We start from the raw sequence: 17264 nt of genomic DNA, 5'->3' as shown, positions 1-17264 counted from the left end.
CCTGTCTTCTCAAATGGGTCACAGATGTAGCACGTCTGTCTTCCTGGTCACTTTCCTTTCCACTTTCTCAGTTTAGGGAGATGGCATAAAGCTCTCTGGAATTAAGTCATGCTGAAGACAGACATCTGTGAACCAAGAAACCTACCCAGCAAATGAACACACAGAACAGAGCTGTATTAGATTTGCTTACGGCGACTAAACAGGAAGTCACAAAAATTTGTCTACCTATTCCCCACAATTATGACATTCTGCCTTAGCTGCAGATGAGAGCACACATCCGACTCATGAATGAAGCTCACTAACAGCAGCACAAAGTTACAAACATCCCAACAGAAAACTGGTGGTTCCTTCTCTTAGATCACATCAAGGTAGTGCATTAACCACAGTTCAGATCCACAAATAAAAGAGCACAAGCATCTTTTTGTGTCCAAAATGCACGAGATAAGCACTTCTGACCACTGTTTTGTTCAGATCCCCCAGCTGTTATGCTTTTGAGTGTGTCTTGCATTTAGCTTCCATGGCCCAAGCTATACATCAGACATGGAGAGCTTCAGACTTTATCTTAAGCTTATAATGAAAATAAACTGCACTGACACAACACTATCAGAATGCAAATGAGTTGGGCATTTTATGCCGACCAAAATCCCTACCTCTCAGCAGATGTACTGACGCAATGTTGTGGTTCAAAATCACTCTGATCCTTTCTCTACAGTATTCTCTTTATATAAAGGCAATTAAGCCACAAAACTATGACCGACAGCAAGAGACATGAAATTCACAAAAAACACTTGAAAGTTCAGATTTAAGCACTATCCAGAAGCCAGCAAATTAGGCTGGGGTCAAGGTACCCACACTCAGGCAGCCCTTCATATGAGCTAACAATCCAACACCTCTCGCGGGTACTGAACCATCATCAACATCCAAGCTTACACCTCCTACCTTCCATGCCTACTGGAGCAGGTTACCCACCCATCAAAGTAAAGTGTTAACTCCTAATTTCTTTTCCTCCCAGAAAATGCACACGCACCCCTACTCCTCTATAGGTAAAATACTTCTGATGCTAGAAAAGAAAAAAATAAACACTTGCTAATATTGCCAAATGCATAATTTGGCTAACTAACTTCACTAAATACCAGGTTTACTCCTGGCCATTTAAACAGCATCTGCCACAACACCACCCTGTTTAAAAGCAAACAAGCCAGCAAGCAAAGCCCAGTCATTCCAATCCATACAAACATACGTTCTGGCACAAGCAAGGAGGCAGAAGGAGGGAGGGGACCATGGTGATTATCACAGAAATACTTCAGTAAGTTTCCTCAATGAGTTTGTTAGGGGACAGTGTACAAGTTTCTAGGTTGATAAACGTGTTTATACATAAGAGATCCTAGGAAAACAGCCAAATTTAAGCTTCAACCGTACCAAGATACAAATAGTACTCCAGTAAGCCTGCAACAGCAAGAGAAAGACAAAACATAAGGGAAATAAACTTTATTTGTTATCCAATTATATAGCCATTGTATATTACAGTTGTCTGAGTGTCAATCATTCAAGTACTAAAGAACCACGTCACATGAAGCATGAAATCAATTTTCTCTCCGAAGAAAAACAGTTTAATCCTCCTCTTGCTTAAACCAAAGAATTTCAGAGAAACTCTGCAAAACAGCTTCACTAAATTTACAAACATCCTACTGTGCCTCTGACAGAAGGAAGCATAAACAAATGCAAAATCTAGTCAAGTTCAATCCCAAGGTTGTCCCCAGGTTTAACATTTGCTTCTTTATAAAGCAATTAACAGCTTTCACATTAAGGATCACAAAGATTAATAAACCAGGAGACAGCTTTGTAGGTCTGTAACTCCTGTCACTCCTTAGGTTTCCTGCCACATAAAATACAATAAAAACACCCACTTAATTGCTAAAGATCAAGCTTAAATAGGAATGTATCCTTAATTTGCAAACGACAATGACTAAGCCACCTTAGATGTCTTCTTGATATATGAAATTCCATTTTCACTTGTTGAGAAGAGATACCGATAAGCCATATCAATATAAAATCAAAATAATTAAAAAAATATATAAATTCTCTTTAGTTCATATGCAGCATCTATGGGAAACAAGATTTATGAGACTAGTCAGCATACTGTTTGAGCAGTGAGACCCCACATCACCCTATTTATGACAATACTAGTAGCAGAAGTACTATCACTGTACAGTTGGGATCATAAGACTAGGCAACACAGCAAGACTTCAAGCTCATTTTGCTTTAAAACTCCTTCCATCTCCAAAGCACGTCATGTGCAGGGCTACACAAAATTTCTCATTCTAGGAAGCAGTTATAATTCACCATACAGATTTGAGGTATTCCCACAATAAGGTCCCAGAGTCGTGCAGAAAAAGACAGATCCTAAGAAGAGTCTGCAAGTGCAACTTTTTTTTTTTAATTACGAATTAAGGGGTAAACGACCCAAGCCCCTGCAATGTATGGAGCTGCACTTCATAAACTCCGTATGCGACAGAAAAATAAAAAAAGCTGCAAGACAACTCAAAAGAGAACAAATTTAAAGGCAAACAAATACCAAATTCACGTTAACAGGACAAACTGCTGTCAAGTTTATTTAAATTTCATAACAACTTCAGAAGAACCAGCAAATCTCTATCTACTACCTTCCGTCGAGGCAATGGAAACACCACCATGCGCTGAGTAGCGCACTTTTCTTTTCCTTCTACTGTTGTATTTTGATTTCTCTGAGATAATTTTTCTATCACTAAATCTCATATAAAGTATCTCTGGTGATACCCTCTGTGTGAAAATTACAGGAGTTTACAAAGTGTCTCTAACAGCACCAACCTGAAGACACTGACACTAGAGCTACGACTACCGGTATGAACGCCACAATGCCATTACAGTGAAGTATTTTTAAAGCTGTCTCAGGATCTGCAGAGTTGCTATGTAATTAAACTAAAATCTTCAGCCTGTACATCGGAGCGCACTTGACATTTCTGGTCCGTTCAGACACCGCAAAGGAACACTGATCATTATAGACGCGATTCTTGTACATTCTGAAACTGACAATTCAAGTCTTAGACCAGCAACCAAATAAACCTTTGGCAAACACAAATCAGCAACCTAATACATCATTTTAAAGTTTCTAAGCATCCAAGTTTTCCATAATTTAAGTAAAAAAATTAATATAAAAGCTAAGACTGAACATGTAAAGGAACAAGATAAAAAATCTCTTTGGAAGAAAAACAGCACTTTCTATCCAAAAACAAAAACATATGCACGAATCCTTGAAAGGCATCTTATTTAACATTCAGTTTCGGAGAAAAGCAAAAGTCTTTTTTATTAAGACATATTTGTTCGCACTTGTATTGAAAATCTCAAATAAAAACAAAAAACAATGGAGTGAAAGAAACTGTGTTTAACTCAACCTTCTGGAACTTCAGCATGGTTGCACTCCAGACCTGTTTAACCAGTGCTCAAAAACATATATATATATATATTTTTTTTTTTGAGTTAAAGCTTCAGAGTATTTTTGACAAGTTAATTAATACCATCATTAAATGAATGACGCTGAAGGAAGTAATCTTACATAGCTAGCATGGACACATGCTGTGTATTCTATTAACTTATCTGCAAGCGTTGGAACTTTGTTTAATGCTTTACACTTCAGGACACTGATAACTCAGATTTCTCTGCACCACATTACATTCTATTTTGGTAACAGCCGGTTATTGGTATTTGGTAATAGTTGCTACTGGTCCTTGCTCCAGTGTTTTGTTTTGTATTTATGTCAGACCATTTCTTTCCTAATGAGTTAAACAGCCCACCGTGCTCACTAAGGTCATTCTTAATTACATCTTAATTAAATGTAAGTCATAAAATACCTTCATATATGTACTTCCTATTGGTAAGAATGGAAGCTCCCTACATAACGTCTAGCAACTACGTTATGTCAGAAAGGTATATCATAGACCTTCATCACCAAAGAGGCTCTTTGAAGAAAAGCTTGAAACAAACGATGCATGAAGAAGAAATTACTCAGCTCTTTCACTGTACTGACCAGTTTAGAAGAAGAAATAATATTCAAATGGCAACCATCTACACTGCTATGCCAGTATCAATGCTTCCAACAAACTCATGTGGAAACCTTTTTCCACACAGATCAATGCAAAAGACACAGCCCTTCACTGCCAGCGTGTAAGAGACTTGTTTTGCACATGAGTGTTTCATGTTCCTTTCTTCATATACCGGGAGAGGAACTGGCTTCTGACAAAGTGAACCAGCTTGGTCTCTGTGCAGAACATAGTAATGATGGTTGCTGCAAAGCACACAGCCCCAGTGCTGATGTGAATCAGCCTTGCCATCCAACCCTTATCGCAGCAGAAGAATACCTAAAACAAAGGAAACAAGCAATTGCAGGAAAACTAGTCAGTACAAGATAGATAAACTGTTGAAATAAACAATAAGGTCCAACACCTCTCTTGACCACGCTAACACCATCATCAAGGTAGGCATGGCAAGTAGATGCAAGAAAGATTTGCTACATGTACTCATCCTACAAATTGCTTCAGTAGTCACAACATTTGCTTTCTTAAAAACACAACAACAAACAACTGTCAAATTGCAGAAAATGAGCATTCAGTATGTAGTTGATAAATGCTGAAGTTATTTACCACACAGAAGCAAGTTAATTTACCAGGAAAACTCTGCATGGATATTTGGGTGGATGCTATCCACACAAGTCTGACATTTCACAGTAACGTATTAGGCTATTTTTCAAAACAAAAAACAAACAAAAAACACCAAAAACATTGGAAACCTCCCACGCCAACAAAGCTCTCCCTTCTAAGGCATAAAGGATTTTCCATTTGTCAAATTTTTGAATATTGAAATGCTACCATCTCTGTAATAACTAGTCTGTGCAGTTACCATGCTGTAATCTGAATATATGCAATACTGAATATTGCTTTTAGCAATTTTTGCTTGTTTTTTAGTACAGAATTTTTGACTACAGTTTTTGTGCTATCACTATTTCAATTACTAAGAACCAAGGACATGGATTTACATACAGATAACAGAAATACTTTAAATTTTATTTTACTTGTCAGACAGATAGTCCTCTGCCACCTGGAGGTGCATCAGATACACACACGAAGTTCAATATAACCACATGTATTTGTTTTATCTTTTAATAGATATAAGCAGCCTTGCAAGCCTGTAACGGAAGTCTCCTAGCCTATGGTTATAAGCCTTTTTTGCTAATGATATTTCTCTGCTTGTGGAAACAAAAGTCATCTGATATTCGCTTTCACAGTGAAAGAAAGGTCTGAGAAAGACACTCACCTCTGAAAAAACAGTAATTACTCCACTTATGACATAAACGAGTATCAACACTGGTGAGGGAAGCAAGCCTGTCAAAGGTCTGTAAGTGCTTTCCTTGAAGTAATCATAGATATAGTGGGTACTGTGAGCAATTCGAATACCCATATTAAAGCAGTTTGCAAGGATAAAGCCTACACTGCCATACCAGTGGGTCAAGAAGTAGGAGATGCACAGGAACGTGAAGGACAAGGCCAGCATAACAAAATTGTACCTAGGAAAAAGAAAATTTGAACAATGTATACAGTTACAGTATTTACTAAATGTATCTTTGAAAAATAAAAGTCCCACAATTTAGTAAAATAAGGAACAAATTCTCTCACCTTGAAACAGAAGAAAAACTTGAGAAAAAAGATAAAAAATGACTGAAAGAATAGAAAATACACCAAGGAAACTAAACCAAGAACTATATGATGTTACATAAACTCTATTTTACTATTCAGCTGCATACTCATTTCAGAAAGTCAAATTCAGTAAAAATAATTAGTAACATGAAAACCTGAGGATTTTTTGCTATTTTATATTAGGTATTAAAGAAAAAGAATATTCAGCAACATGACACAGTTTCTGCTCCAAACAGTGCCTTTGAAGCGAAGTTCTAGGTTACGACAGCAGCCCTTGCTAGTCTAAAAGGATATTTCTTTGTGGAAAGCAGACCTCGTTAATTAAATGACTTTTTAAAAAATACTTAATTGATTTGGTATGGTCTTTTAATGGACAGCTGCTACAGAAGCAAAAAAAGCCTGATGGGAGCAGAGGGGAGGCCACCAGGCTGCAACACCAATATGCCAGGATGAACACAGAACCAAGAAATAATGCAGGCTGGAAGGGATCTCAGGAAGTCATCTAGTCCAACTTTCTGTTTAAAGTAGATTAACCTGAATTCAGACGCACAAATTAGATCCATTCAGAAGTGTACTTGATATATAGTAACTGTACATGAAAAATTTTAACAGTTGCAAGTTCCTAATGAATTTTAAATGATAGTCTGCCTTAAAAGCTGAAACTCTAAATGCATATGTATAATAAATAAGACTTCACATTTAAATTACTTTCCCAGTTAGTCATCTACCAAAAGCTAATTGAATCTTTTCATTTCTTGATTTCCAACCTTTTTACCCCAACATTTAAACATTTGCTAAAGCTTCTGTGTCTAATTCTGCATACCAGCACCTAAAGAAGGAGTTTGGGTTTCTGTGGGGCAAGGCGTTTTTATGCTGGTTTCAAATGCACCAAGCTCTTTATCCGGTCATGATAAGCTGATATTAAGACAACATTCATTAACAAACATGTAAAAAACAAAACTAGCATGCGTGTCCTTGCCCATCTGTTGCACCTGGTACAAGACAAGAACAGAGTTCTTAATGGCTGCAAAAAAGAAATTGGCTCTTGGGGGTGGGGTGGGATGTGTTTCCAAGCACATACCCAAGCAGAACAACTGTCCTCTAAACATACCATACACAGATTAATTAAAGAACGTTCTGGGGACTCTACTACTTACCTGTCTACCTCTTCTTTGCACATCAAAGCAAATGTAAAACATTCTGTTACTCCATTGATAGCAAGAAACAGGACATATAAAGAGTAACACCGGAGAAGATTTGGACCTTAAAAAAAAACATTTAAATGACAGATTATTTCTTTTTACAAAGATATGTTGTTTTTACACTTGCTGATAAGAGAAAAGGTTGTGATGTTATCGCTGATGATAATGGGAACTTAAATTCATTTGAAGCTTCTGGTTTAGATATCTTTACAAGAACATGAACAGAACAAACAAGGCAAAATAAAAACAAATCCAGAACACAAGGGAGTAGCAGTTATGGTAACAGAAAAGATCTCCATTACCAAACTGATATTTTATTAAATGGGATTCCCCACCAAATTAAAATTAACATTATAACCCAAGCCTTCCTTTGTACAGAAATTGGTGAAAATGAATTCAATAATGTGAGGTTCTCAAGGCAATAAAATATATACGTTTTGAATACAACAGCATAAAAAAACTAGAAGGCTGTTTAACATATTCAAAACTGTGCTAGATAAAAGATATTCCAATTTTACAAGTCAGAGGTAATTTATATATGACTTGAAAATTCTCCATTCGGTCTTGGAAATAATTTTCTTGTCCTTTTGAGACTAGTTTTAACACTGGGAAAAATATTCCCATGGTTTTTAACAGGTTCTTGTGCATCCCTTAATATTCCTTCTTGAGAGCTAGCTCAACAGCAGCAATGTAGTTCCTATCACATGTCCTCCCATTTCACTCACTGCCCAGGGAGCAGTAAACACACTGCAGACGCGCGGGGTAGAGCTGAGGACATTCTTTTCAGGCATACATAAAAGCATTAGACTAGGGAGCACTCAGAAAAAAATCCAAAAGAATATATCCACAAGTAAGATGGTCCCACAGCTTCTGAGAGAAGAGATTTGCTTCCAAACCTGATGATACTTTTCTTAGAGCTCCTCAGCACATTTCAACTTAAGGTGAGTATATATGTAAAGATGCTACTACTAAGGGATCTAGTTCTGGATTCGGACAAGCTAAGACATTGATTTCAATGGGAGTTTCACAGAAAAAAATCTGTAAAGAGCAACTAACAGATCATGAAAGCAAATTATTATTACAAAGCTATAATTCTGAAGCACTGCTTATATACATAGGCAAAGTCCACACCTAACAGTTTTTTTCTGCAAGCTTTATTCATTATGTAAGTAATTGTGTATCCTGATTTAATTTTATCCTGTGCAATTCACACAAAGCAATCTTACAAGGGATGCTCCACTAATTATTCATGAGAGCAACACAGCAGTGATCAGCTTCAACTTTACCAACATCAGGACTACTAAGAAAGTCAGAAACAACAGACAGTTCGGAGTGAAATGGAAGGCACTTCACAGCAACACAATCATCATTATGCGATACCACATGACTACACGTAAATGCACTAGTGCGTAAGACATGAAAAGACAATTTCTTTATTCTTCCTTCCCAGTAAGTCTCCACATCTGGTTAATACTACTGTTCAGCAACATTCCAGCTTCCGTAACAGTTGCTTCAAAAACAACTTCACAAGCTAGAATTCTACAGTCAGAATATTCTGAATTTAAGCATCTACAACAGGACAAAGAAATCAAACAGTTTAGCCAAAATAAGGCCAGGTCACAATATACCAGTGCTATTCAGTTCAAAATGAGCAATACGACTCAGTATTTTAAGCTTCTTTTAATCTGAGATGACTTTTCTCAAAAAGATCAGCTGATTTACCCAAGAATTCATAATAGCTGAGCTGCAGTTTGTTTATACAGAATGGCTTGGTTGCCAGCTCTACCCTCTTTACCTGTTCCAGAACTGAGCATTGAGCCTCCATAAATATCCAGAGCCAGCTGAGAAAAGGCATATCCAAAAACAGTGATGGTAAGGCCAATCAGAAGCACAAGTTTCAACAGCAGTTCTAATACATTCGCAGCCATAGCAATGTCATCCTGAAAAAAAAAAAAAAGGCAGACATTTACATGGATCAGAATCAGTATAACAGTTATTTTGACAAAGCAAAACTATTCCATGGAAAAAAAAACAGCACACATGCACACTGTAAAAAGGTGTCAAAACTATCATTTGGTATTGATTTATCTGTACACATGGTCCTAACTTCCAACAGTGCTCAGATATTTATTATTCTGTTCTGTGTTTTATGCATTCAAAACTCTAAACAAACATAAGCCATCAACATGCCTGCTAAACGGGTGCAACTGCTGTTTCCTTAAACAGTAAGAACTAAGCTCAGGCAAACAAAAGAAGGGTGTTTGCCCAAGGCTGCAATCTGAACCAGCAGAAGGGTCAGATTTTTATTGCTGCATGGGACTAGAGATCTGTCACACCAGAATAAGCAACTTGTCAGTTCTGCCACCACCTAAGATGCAGCTGATGACAGAGAGAAGTCAAACGTTTTTACCAGTTACGCTATATACATACATGCAGCACACTACCTATAAAATATCAAGCACACATACAGGTACACCTTTGTTTAGCCTCCCCATGATCTGAGGCACAGGAATTGTTTAACTGTGTGACCCTCACACCTGATTGAGAATTTCTTATCTAGAGCATACAGAAACCTCTTGTTCAACATTCATCGTTACTCCACAAACGATCCCGAAGCACAAGTAAAATACAATTCTCTTCATAGAATTGCGCTCTTTGGAAGCACTACTCCTTAATATTTATGAGCAAAATACATTCACAAGTCAGTCAAAGCATGCTTTCATGATTTAATCTACAATAATTGCCTAAGTACCTCTAGAAATACACAGTACACAAGTGTTTACACCTCATTGTTCAGAGCAGATGATGTTAACTCCAGCTATAATACAGTGCAGTACTATGCCACTGCATATCTTAACTTGTATTTCACTGGCTTTTTACCTACTCTCTTTTCTTTTTGGTACAGCCTCCCTTGACATATTCTCCACTTCAACTAACTTTCAATTTCAACAGTCTTTATACTCAAAGACTTTATAGTTTTTCACTTTACATGTTTTTCACTTTAACAGTCTTCATACTCAGTTTAAACACACACTTCTGCCATTCACACTCCTGCACCAAAAAGCAAGCATCTGACATTCGGTTAAACCAAAAAAAAAAAAAAACATACCTGCTTCTGATCCTTTACATTCTTCCCTCTTTCCAATACTTTAGCAAAAAAGACATAAAAACTCTCTTCAATAGGCAAAAAAATGAACCTGGCCACCAGCGAACCAAGATTATTCACAATATCATATACACCTTTAAAAACAAAAGTTAACAGCATCCTGTAATTTAAGACATTTCAATTCCAAGTCTTTAACAGTGATACACATTCCAATTTAATGTTTTCACTGAACAAAGAGAACACAAGTGGAACTTAATGCAACATTACAGCTGCATTCCCCAACATCTTCTGACAGTCACAGCAAGCACAGCTCCAAATTAGACGTCTTGCCCACAGACAGATGGCAAAGCTAGAACAAGAATTTGGTAACAGCACCAGACACATTCCAAATTCGTACTGTAGAGGAAGTTCAAAGATTCTGATGAAAGAAAACCTATTCACTGACTGGGGATGGAAAGATAAGGATTTTACTGATACAAAGGAAGAGAGAGATATCCATTTTTCATGTTTTTTCTTTCTTTCTGTTTTTATTGAGGTGGACAAGAAACCCTACGTAACATTTTACTACCACTTCCATCCTCACCAAGACACTGAGCACTGCTCAGTGGGTGATAGTGGTGGTACCGGTATATTTGGATGATCTTGGAGGTCTTTTACAACCCTAATGATACTGTGATTCTATATCTACTCAAATTTTAAAAAAAGAAAATAAATGGCGCCATATATGCAGTTGTAAGTTTATGATCCAAGGAAAACAATTAAAATCCAGTACAAATTAAGTTTTCTGAGCAACATGGTCTAGTGCGAGGTGTCCCTGCCCATGGCAGAGGGTTGGAATTAGATGATCTTTAAGGTCCCCTTCAATCCAAACCATTCTTTGATTCTATCTCCTTTTTTCAATCATTCTCTGAAAGATGTCTCAAAGTTAGAAAGGCTTTGAAATCTGAGACTTTCAAGTTATTTTCAAGTACTGTAAATTATTTTTAGAATCAGGTGAATAGTACCAACTACAACACTGTCACCGTTCCACAATATCATCACACTTACCCTGATCTCCAAAATTTAACACATTCAAAAATGTCATCACATATCGTTCACCTGGAAGTTCAAAATAAAGAACATAAGAATTCCTAATACATGTTCAGGTACGTCCAACATGAAGTATTCAAGAGACAAGGTCAAATGGGACAGGACCTAGTTCAGGTGTTGTGAAAACCCTCTAAACTTAATGTGAGTAGGTAACATCTGCTGCTGCCACCCTCTGAACATCACCACCCAGCTTTCTCAAGCTCCACCTCAATTTCGTAAATAGTATTCGCTCACCCTTCCCCAACATGCCTATACATCACACCTCACCCTCTGTCAAAATCTGCTTCAAGAAGGATTGTTTGAAGAAGCTCCACGTCAACCGTGCTTCCTTCCAGTTAAGGAAAGTCTGTTAAGAAAACAAATACTGAAATGTAATAACCATGATTGAAACTACAGAGCAGAAATACAAAATAGAAAGTTCGTCCATTACGCTAGCTCTAACTACTCTGTATTGATGAGGAAAACTCACAATGTCATAGCGACTAATATCTAAAATATCACTAAACTCAAGCGCAAATGTCACTCTGGTCTGGCTGAGTAAGAATTTTTCCTTTGCTGAAAATGACTCATGTTGCAGACAGACAAAAGGACCTGAATAATCTTTCTACAGAAAACTCTAGCAGAAAAAAACAGAGGAGAGGGGGAAAAAAGTTGATAGCATGCCAACTCTTACTCTCATAGTAGATGTAGGGACAGTTTGAAAAGTAGTAAATAATTTACAAGTCCCACAAGGAAGAACAACCTTTATCTTCTCAACATGTAAATCTTTTTCAGAATGTCTTCCTTGCTGTTTTTTTTTTTTTTTATTTATTTCTTTGTCCCACTTCCTTTTGAGAAGACAGAGATATGAGTATCTGTAGGTTGCTGTACACTACCATGCTTATTTTCCGGAAAAGCTGAAGTTCTGGTTTCTCTTCTGCCTCCTACCTGATACTAGGTCATTCCCCTTAACACTGTAAACGTTCCATCTCCAATTAATGGTTCATGCAAAGCTACTGAAAGATAAAGACAAACAAGCCCCTAAAAATACAAAGGGGTCAAGTTTCATAATGTTTTTCTGTTATACTCATGCAAACCGTAAACAGAATTTAATGTAAATGTTGTCTCCTAGCCATATATTCTAAAGCGCAGAGCTACCCTCAGAATCGTTCATTTACCTCTACTATCTCAAAATAATTTTCAAGGCTCTCTCAACAAAGGCTTAAAAAAAAAAAACTGTGCAACCTACCTCATCTTCCACCAATTTAGGTAATAGAGCTTTCACTCTAGCAACTGGAAATGACTTCTTTGTTGCTTCAGGAGATCCCAAAAACATTCCAAAATAAATTACATAGCACATTACCAGAACACTGGTATATAAAAGCTGAAAAGATAGATAAGGAAAGAAGAAAACCAGTAAAACAAAACTAACTTACAAATGCAGAATTACATGCTAGAATTGCATGTGGAAAAACATGCTGGAATTACAAATTCAGCAAGAACAGAACATAGTAAGTAGCTTTTACTCCTATCAAATTTTAAACTAGCTCCAGACATTGATTTAAGCCTCACCAAGAATGCTGTTGATTTTGATTAAAGAAAAAAATAGGGCAACATCAATAGTCCTTTGCCAGCTTTTGTAACGTTCTATTCAGCATTTTTAGAAAGATCATGTTAAGTCCAATTTTAAAGTCAAAAAAAGTTGACAACTGACTACCAGCTACATCTCTCACTTTGATCAGTTATAAGCTATCTACCCAGGTCACTGCAAAAACTGAAAGATAACAGCCACGTCTACAGCGGCTACATTTTCCTATCTAGGTGAACTGACTGCACAGGCCACAACATTTTTCAGGTGCAAATATATCCATTCTTCATTGTAGCAAAGACAAACTTGTAACCCAAGTACGTGTTACACATGATTAGCACTTTCTGATAAGGTGATATTATAAGGTTGGTGGTGATAACGTTACATAGGATTATATTCTTCTACACAACAGAATCTGAAGTTGAACCTTAATACTGCCCAGTGGTGAGCAGTCTTCTAGCATTACAATGCATAACTGATTTAGAAAAAAGTCAACATAAAGCTTATTTAAAGCAATAACCTTATTTGCAAAACATGCCTTTATTGACAGAACAGGGTGCTTTCTTATACCTCCATTAAACTGATTGCAGTCATAATGTCAAGTCGGTAAGTATCAGCAAAATACTACGTATTTAAATCTTAAACCTCACATGAGCAGTTGGTCTCACCTCCCCAGTTATGTACCAGGCTAAACATCAAAGCTAACAGCAAATAATTATTTTTGAGGAATTAAGAATTCATAGAGAAAGACCACAGGAAACTTACCTGAGCCAAGGAAAAAATGTAAAGGCCCCACTGAGGATAAAGGATTACTAAAATAACCGTCAAAACACATTTTGACACTACCGAAAGGCTTTCAGCAATTACCTTTAAGAAAGAGAAAAGAGAGAATGTTTAGCCAAGTTAACCACCTACAGAAGCATAAAATGCTTAAGTTTCACATACAATTTATGTACAAATATAAGACTTTGAAAGTCAGTAAGGCTATCACATTTTTTCTGCTGAGTTGGCCACCTTAGATTGTAACTTCTCTGATTTCTCTAATCTTACAGTTTGATTCCTCCATTACACTTCCCCAGTCCTTTGCACAGAACATAAGGGGGAAAGTTTTGTGTGAGAAAATCACAAGTTCATGCCAACAATCATTTGAAATGCAAAGCTGTGGAAGCCATTTATGGCTTGTTAAAATCATGACTATACATTTCAAGATCAGTTAAGTGATAATTTGTAAATAAACTGATTTATTTAATAGGAACAAACTACGTTACAATTAAGTCATACAGTATTAAACAGTTCATAGCTTTTTAATGTTATTGAACGTAGGAAGATCTGGTTCAGGAATCTTTTCTTTACATTCTTTGCATCATCTTTTCAATAAAAATCATTTTCTCTCTCTCTCACACACACACACACCTTTATACTTAGCTTCTTTACTAACCTTAAGTCTTACAAACAAATGAGCTTGAGCTAAAACCCAGAATGGTTCTCCCAGAAGCTCAATAATTGCAGAAAGGCCAAATGCCACTACACCAGCCTGATAATGAGGAACCACAGAAGGATCAGGTACTTCAAGTAAGTGTAGCCAGACTAAGCCCAAGAAAACAGACCAAAAAACACCGAGAGGGACTCTAAAAAGTTAACATAAAAACAGTCAATACAAATCTTAATTAAGCAGAAGAAAGAACACATGAAAAATCAATTAAAATTTTAAGCATTACCATAATTTAAAAAAGAACGCCCTGGTGAATTCATTTCTATTCTAACTACACCATGAATATCTTTTTCTTTTTTGGAGTGAAAACTTAATGCATTCTTCCACCAGACACAAAACATTTTCCTGACCTACTCTTTGTCTACTCAAGAACCTAACATAAGGCCACCTATTTGCATTTCTTATTCTGTAGGACTCAGTAAGTCTGATCCCGCATCGCCCTGCAGAATACTGTAAATCTCTTAACAGTGTAATTTTATTGTCTTCTGTGATTACCAGAGGTTTGCAGACAAGCTTTGGTGTATCTTGCTGTAATAGACACAGATGCTACTGCTCCAACTGCTAGTCTGTCTTCCAGAGACCACTGGTTCTCCAGAGAGCAACAGCAGAGGCAGATGAAGGAAATGCACGCCTGCACCTCAGTGATCTACTGTAGCTCAACAAAGCCACGTTGATTAGCAACTGCAGCTAAAAAGCAAAGCTAGGCACAGGAGTATTACCCTCTGCTGACAATGCTTCAAGAACTCACAGCCTATTGCAGAGCACAGAAAATTTTATACCATTGCAGCAGGACTTATCTGACCCTCCCATTATCAGATTCCTAAGGTATTTGACAACAAACTCCTAGGATGCATTTCAGATCATTCAAGAAACGATCTTCATTTTAAGCTATGCTTCTCTAAGAGAAAAAAAACGCACATGGTCATTTATAACTGTATCATTCAATGTCCATTTGAAAGGCAGTCAAACAGAAGAAAATTGATTAAAAGAAGTTACAAAGAAGAGATTTAATAAATTTAAATTATCATGTTTAAAGCTCTCTCTGGAACAGACTATCCCTCTCTTACACCTGGATCCAGATGACAACACACAAGCCCCCAGCTCCTGGGTCAGATCTAACCCAATGGAAGATCACTATTTTGTCTTGCAGAGGTAGTTTTCCAACATATCACAGACAAAATCGACTTCCCAATCCACCCGTCACTGCACAGCTGCTGGATCTGACAAGGGACGCAGGAGAACGGTGCGTCCAGGAGCCAGAAGGGAAAAGCTAGCCATAAAATCCCTTTATCTCCAATGGGTGATTATGCACTCTGGCTGCAGCTTCACATGGACTTTAAGCATTCTACTTTCTGATATAAAACGGCACTGCAGTTAAAAGAAGTGGACGTACTTACTTCCCGTTGCTTTTTTCCAACCTTTCACATCTCTCCTAACACAAACATTTATGTTTCCATCCTCATTAAATTGTATTAGGGTTCAAGACTTTAAAAAAATTTAGTTTGAGGGGAAAAAAAATCTTAAGCAGCTTCATAAACACATATCAGGTAACAAAAGAGTAAGACTAAGTAGGCAGAGAAAGAAAAAAGACTAAATATCTGGGTAACAGAGCTGTCCTTTACCAGCTACAACACAGGTGAAACTCCAGGCTGGATAACGGAATAAACAGCTCCTGATACCACCTTTGGTGACACACTTTCCTATGTGCTCCGAGACCAAGTTCATAAATACTAAAGCAGTAGATTGACCCGCTTCCTGCGGCTGTCCCGAAACGTGACTGGGATTACTAAACACTCAAGGGTGAAATAGGTACCTCAGTAAATACAAATAGCCTTTCATTTTGTATGTTCTTAGACAATAACCAGAAATAAGTTCTAAAGAAAAAAGATTTTAAAGAGATCTTACGTCAGCCACAACAGATTAATTGTTTTGGTCCAGTTTCGCTTTGTACTCCCGCTCAAGCAAGCTCTGCGGAACGCCTCCCTGGCTAGGAAGAGAACTGTTGAATAAAGTAGAGTTAGCCTAAAGATAAGGAAGAAAAAAGAAAATTATTTTATTACATACTGTTTCTGAAAGCACACAGTACAATTACTTTTTTTTTTTTTTAAACACAAGACTTTCTGGAAAACAAAAACCCCAGTTACACAAAGCGTTTCAGCGGCATACCCCACAGCCTACAAACCCCGAGGCCCCGCAACACCCCCAAGCACTTTAAGAACCCGATAATAAATGAAAAAAGAACCCAATCGTGCTGGGAACCCCGACGCTCCTGGGAGGGAGGCCGGAGCGCGGCCCGGGCTCACCTCACGCCCGCTCACCTCACGTTGACGACGCCGAGGAGCTCCCGAGAGAGGTGGCGCAGGGTGAAGGCGTTCAGCCCAAACGTGACCGCCCGGAACAGCACCTGGCAAGGAAAGGAAACACCTGCTGGCTGGCTGGGGCTCGGGCGGCTCCCGCCAGGCACCTCTGAGGAGGAGGAGGAGGAAGAGGAGGAGCCCGGTGCCGCCGCGCACCTGCAGCAGGGCGCTGGAGGAGGCCAGCCGGGTGGTCTGGCTGAGCACGTCCTGCGAGGCCATGGGCGCCGCCGCCAGGAAATGGCGCCGTCGCGCCGCGATCCCGTCAGGAGGAGCTGGGCGGGCCGGGGCCGCGGCCTCCTTTCCCTTCCCTCCCCTCCGCCCCGACCTGCCCAGGTGCCCGCCAGCCTCGCAGGCTGGCATTCCGCCGAAAAATAACTAAGGTGACAGACACCGAGAGCTGAGAAGAGATGCCTGGTTAATAGCGTTTTCTGACAGATGGGGTTTTGCAGTGATTTCTGAAAAAACTCCATGCGGGTTTATCAGGCCCTTTCTGAACAGAGTAAGCCCACTAGTTGTGCAGATGTAAGGAGAAGATGAAAGCTGAGGTAAAAGTGGAGGAAAAAAAACACCTCACTTAATTCCGTTTAAAAAAAAAAAGCTTCAAATAGCAAAAATACAATCTAAGTGGAACCTACTTGAATTTAATAATACACTGACTTAAAATCTTAAAGACAGTTAAGACCTTTCTCAGCATAAATCAGAACACGTGTCCCAGACTATTTCAG

At 38.2% G+C, this 17264-nt stretch overlaps 1 protein-coding gene across 3 annotated transcripts in view; it reads right to left on the bottom strand.

The window, feature by feature from the left end:
- Nucleotides 1–1473: 1473 nt before the first annotated feature.
- Nucleotides 1474–17264, bottom strand: part of RFT1 (RFT1 homolog) — a 39959-nt gene continuing 24168 nt past the window's right edge. For 2 of the 3 annotated variants that reach the window (XM_013192010.3, XM_013192012.3), the window contains 12 exons: nt 16501–16586; nt 16088–16204; nt 14129–14318; nt 13456–13557; nt 12352–12486; nt 11391–11469; nt 11082–11132; nt 10038–10168; nt 8724–8868; nt 6884–6989; nt 5347–5596; nt 1474–4394 (listed from right to left, as the gene is read on the bottom strand). In XM_013192010.3, coding sequence (XP_013047464.3) covers nt 4230–4394; nt 5347–5596; nt 6884–6989; nt 8724–8868; nt 10038–10168; nt 11082–11132; nt 11391–11469; nt 12352–12486; nt 13456–13557; nt 14129–14318; nt 16088–16204; nt 16501–16586 — 1557 coding nt within the window. In that variant the 3' untranslated portion in view covers nt 1474–4229. Of the gene's footprint in view, nt 4395–5346; nt 5597–6883; nt 6990–8723; nt 8869–10037; nt 10169–11081; nt 11133–11390; nt 11470–12351; nt 12487–13455; nt 13558–14128; nt 14319–16087; nt 16205–16500; nt 16587–16695; nt 16942–17264 lie in introns of those variants that run through there. The other variant, XM_013192011.3, reaches the window with a different exon arrangement.

The sequence above is a fragment of the Anser cygnoides genome, chromosome 10, assembly GCF_040182565.1.
Source record: "Anser cygnoides isolate HZ-2024a breed goose chromosome 10, Taihu_goose_T2T_genome, whole genome shotgun sequence".
NCBI lineage: Eukaryota > Metazoa > Chordata > Aves > Anseriformes > Anatidae > Anser > Anser cygnoides.
This window is presented reverse-complemented; position numbering and strand designations above follow the sequence as displayed.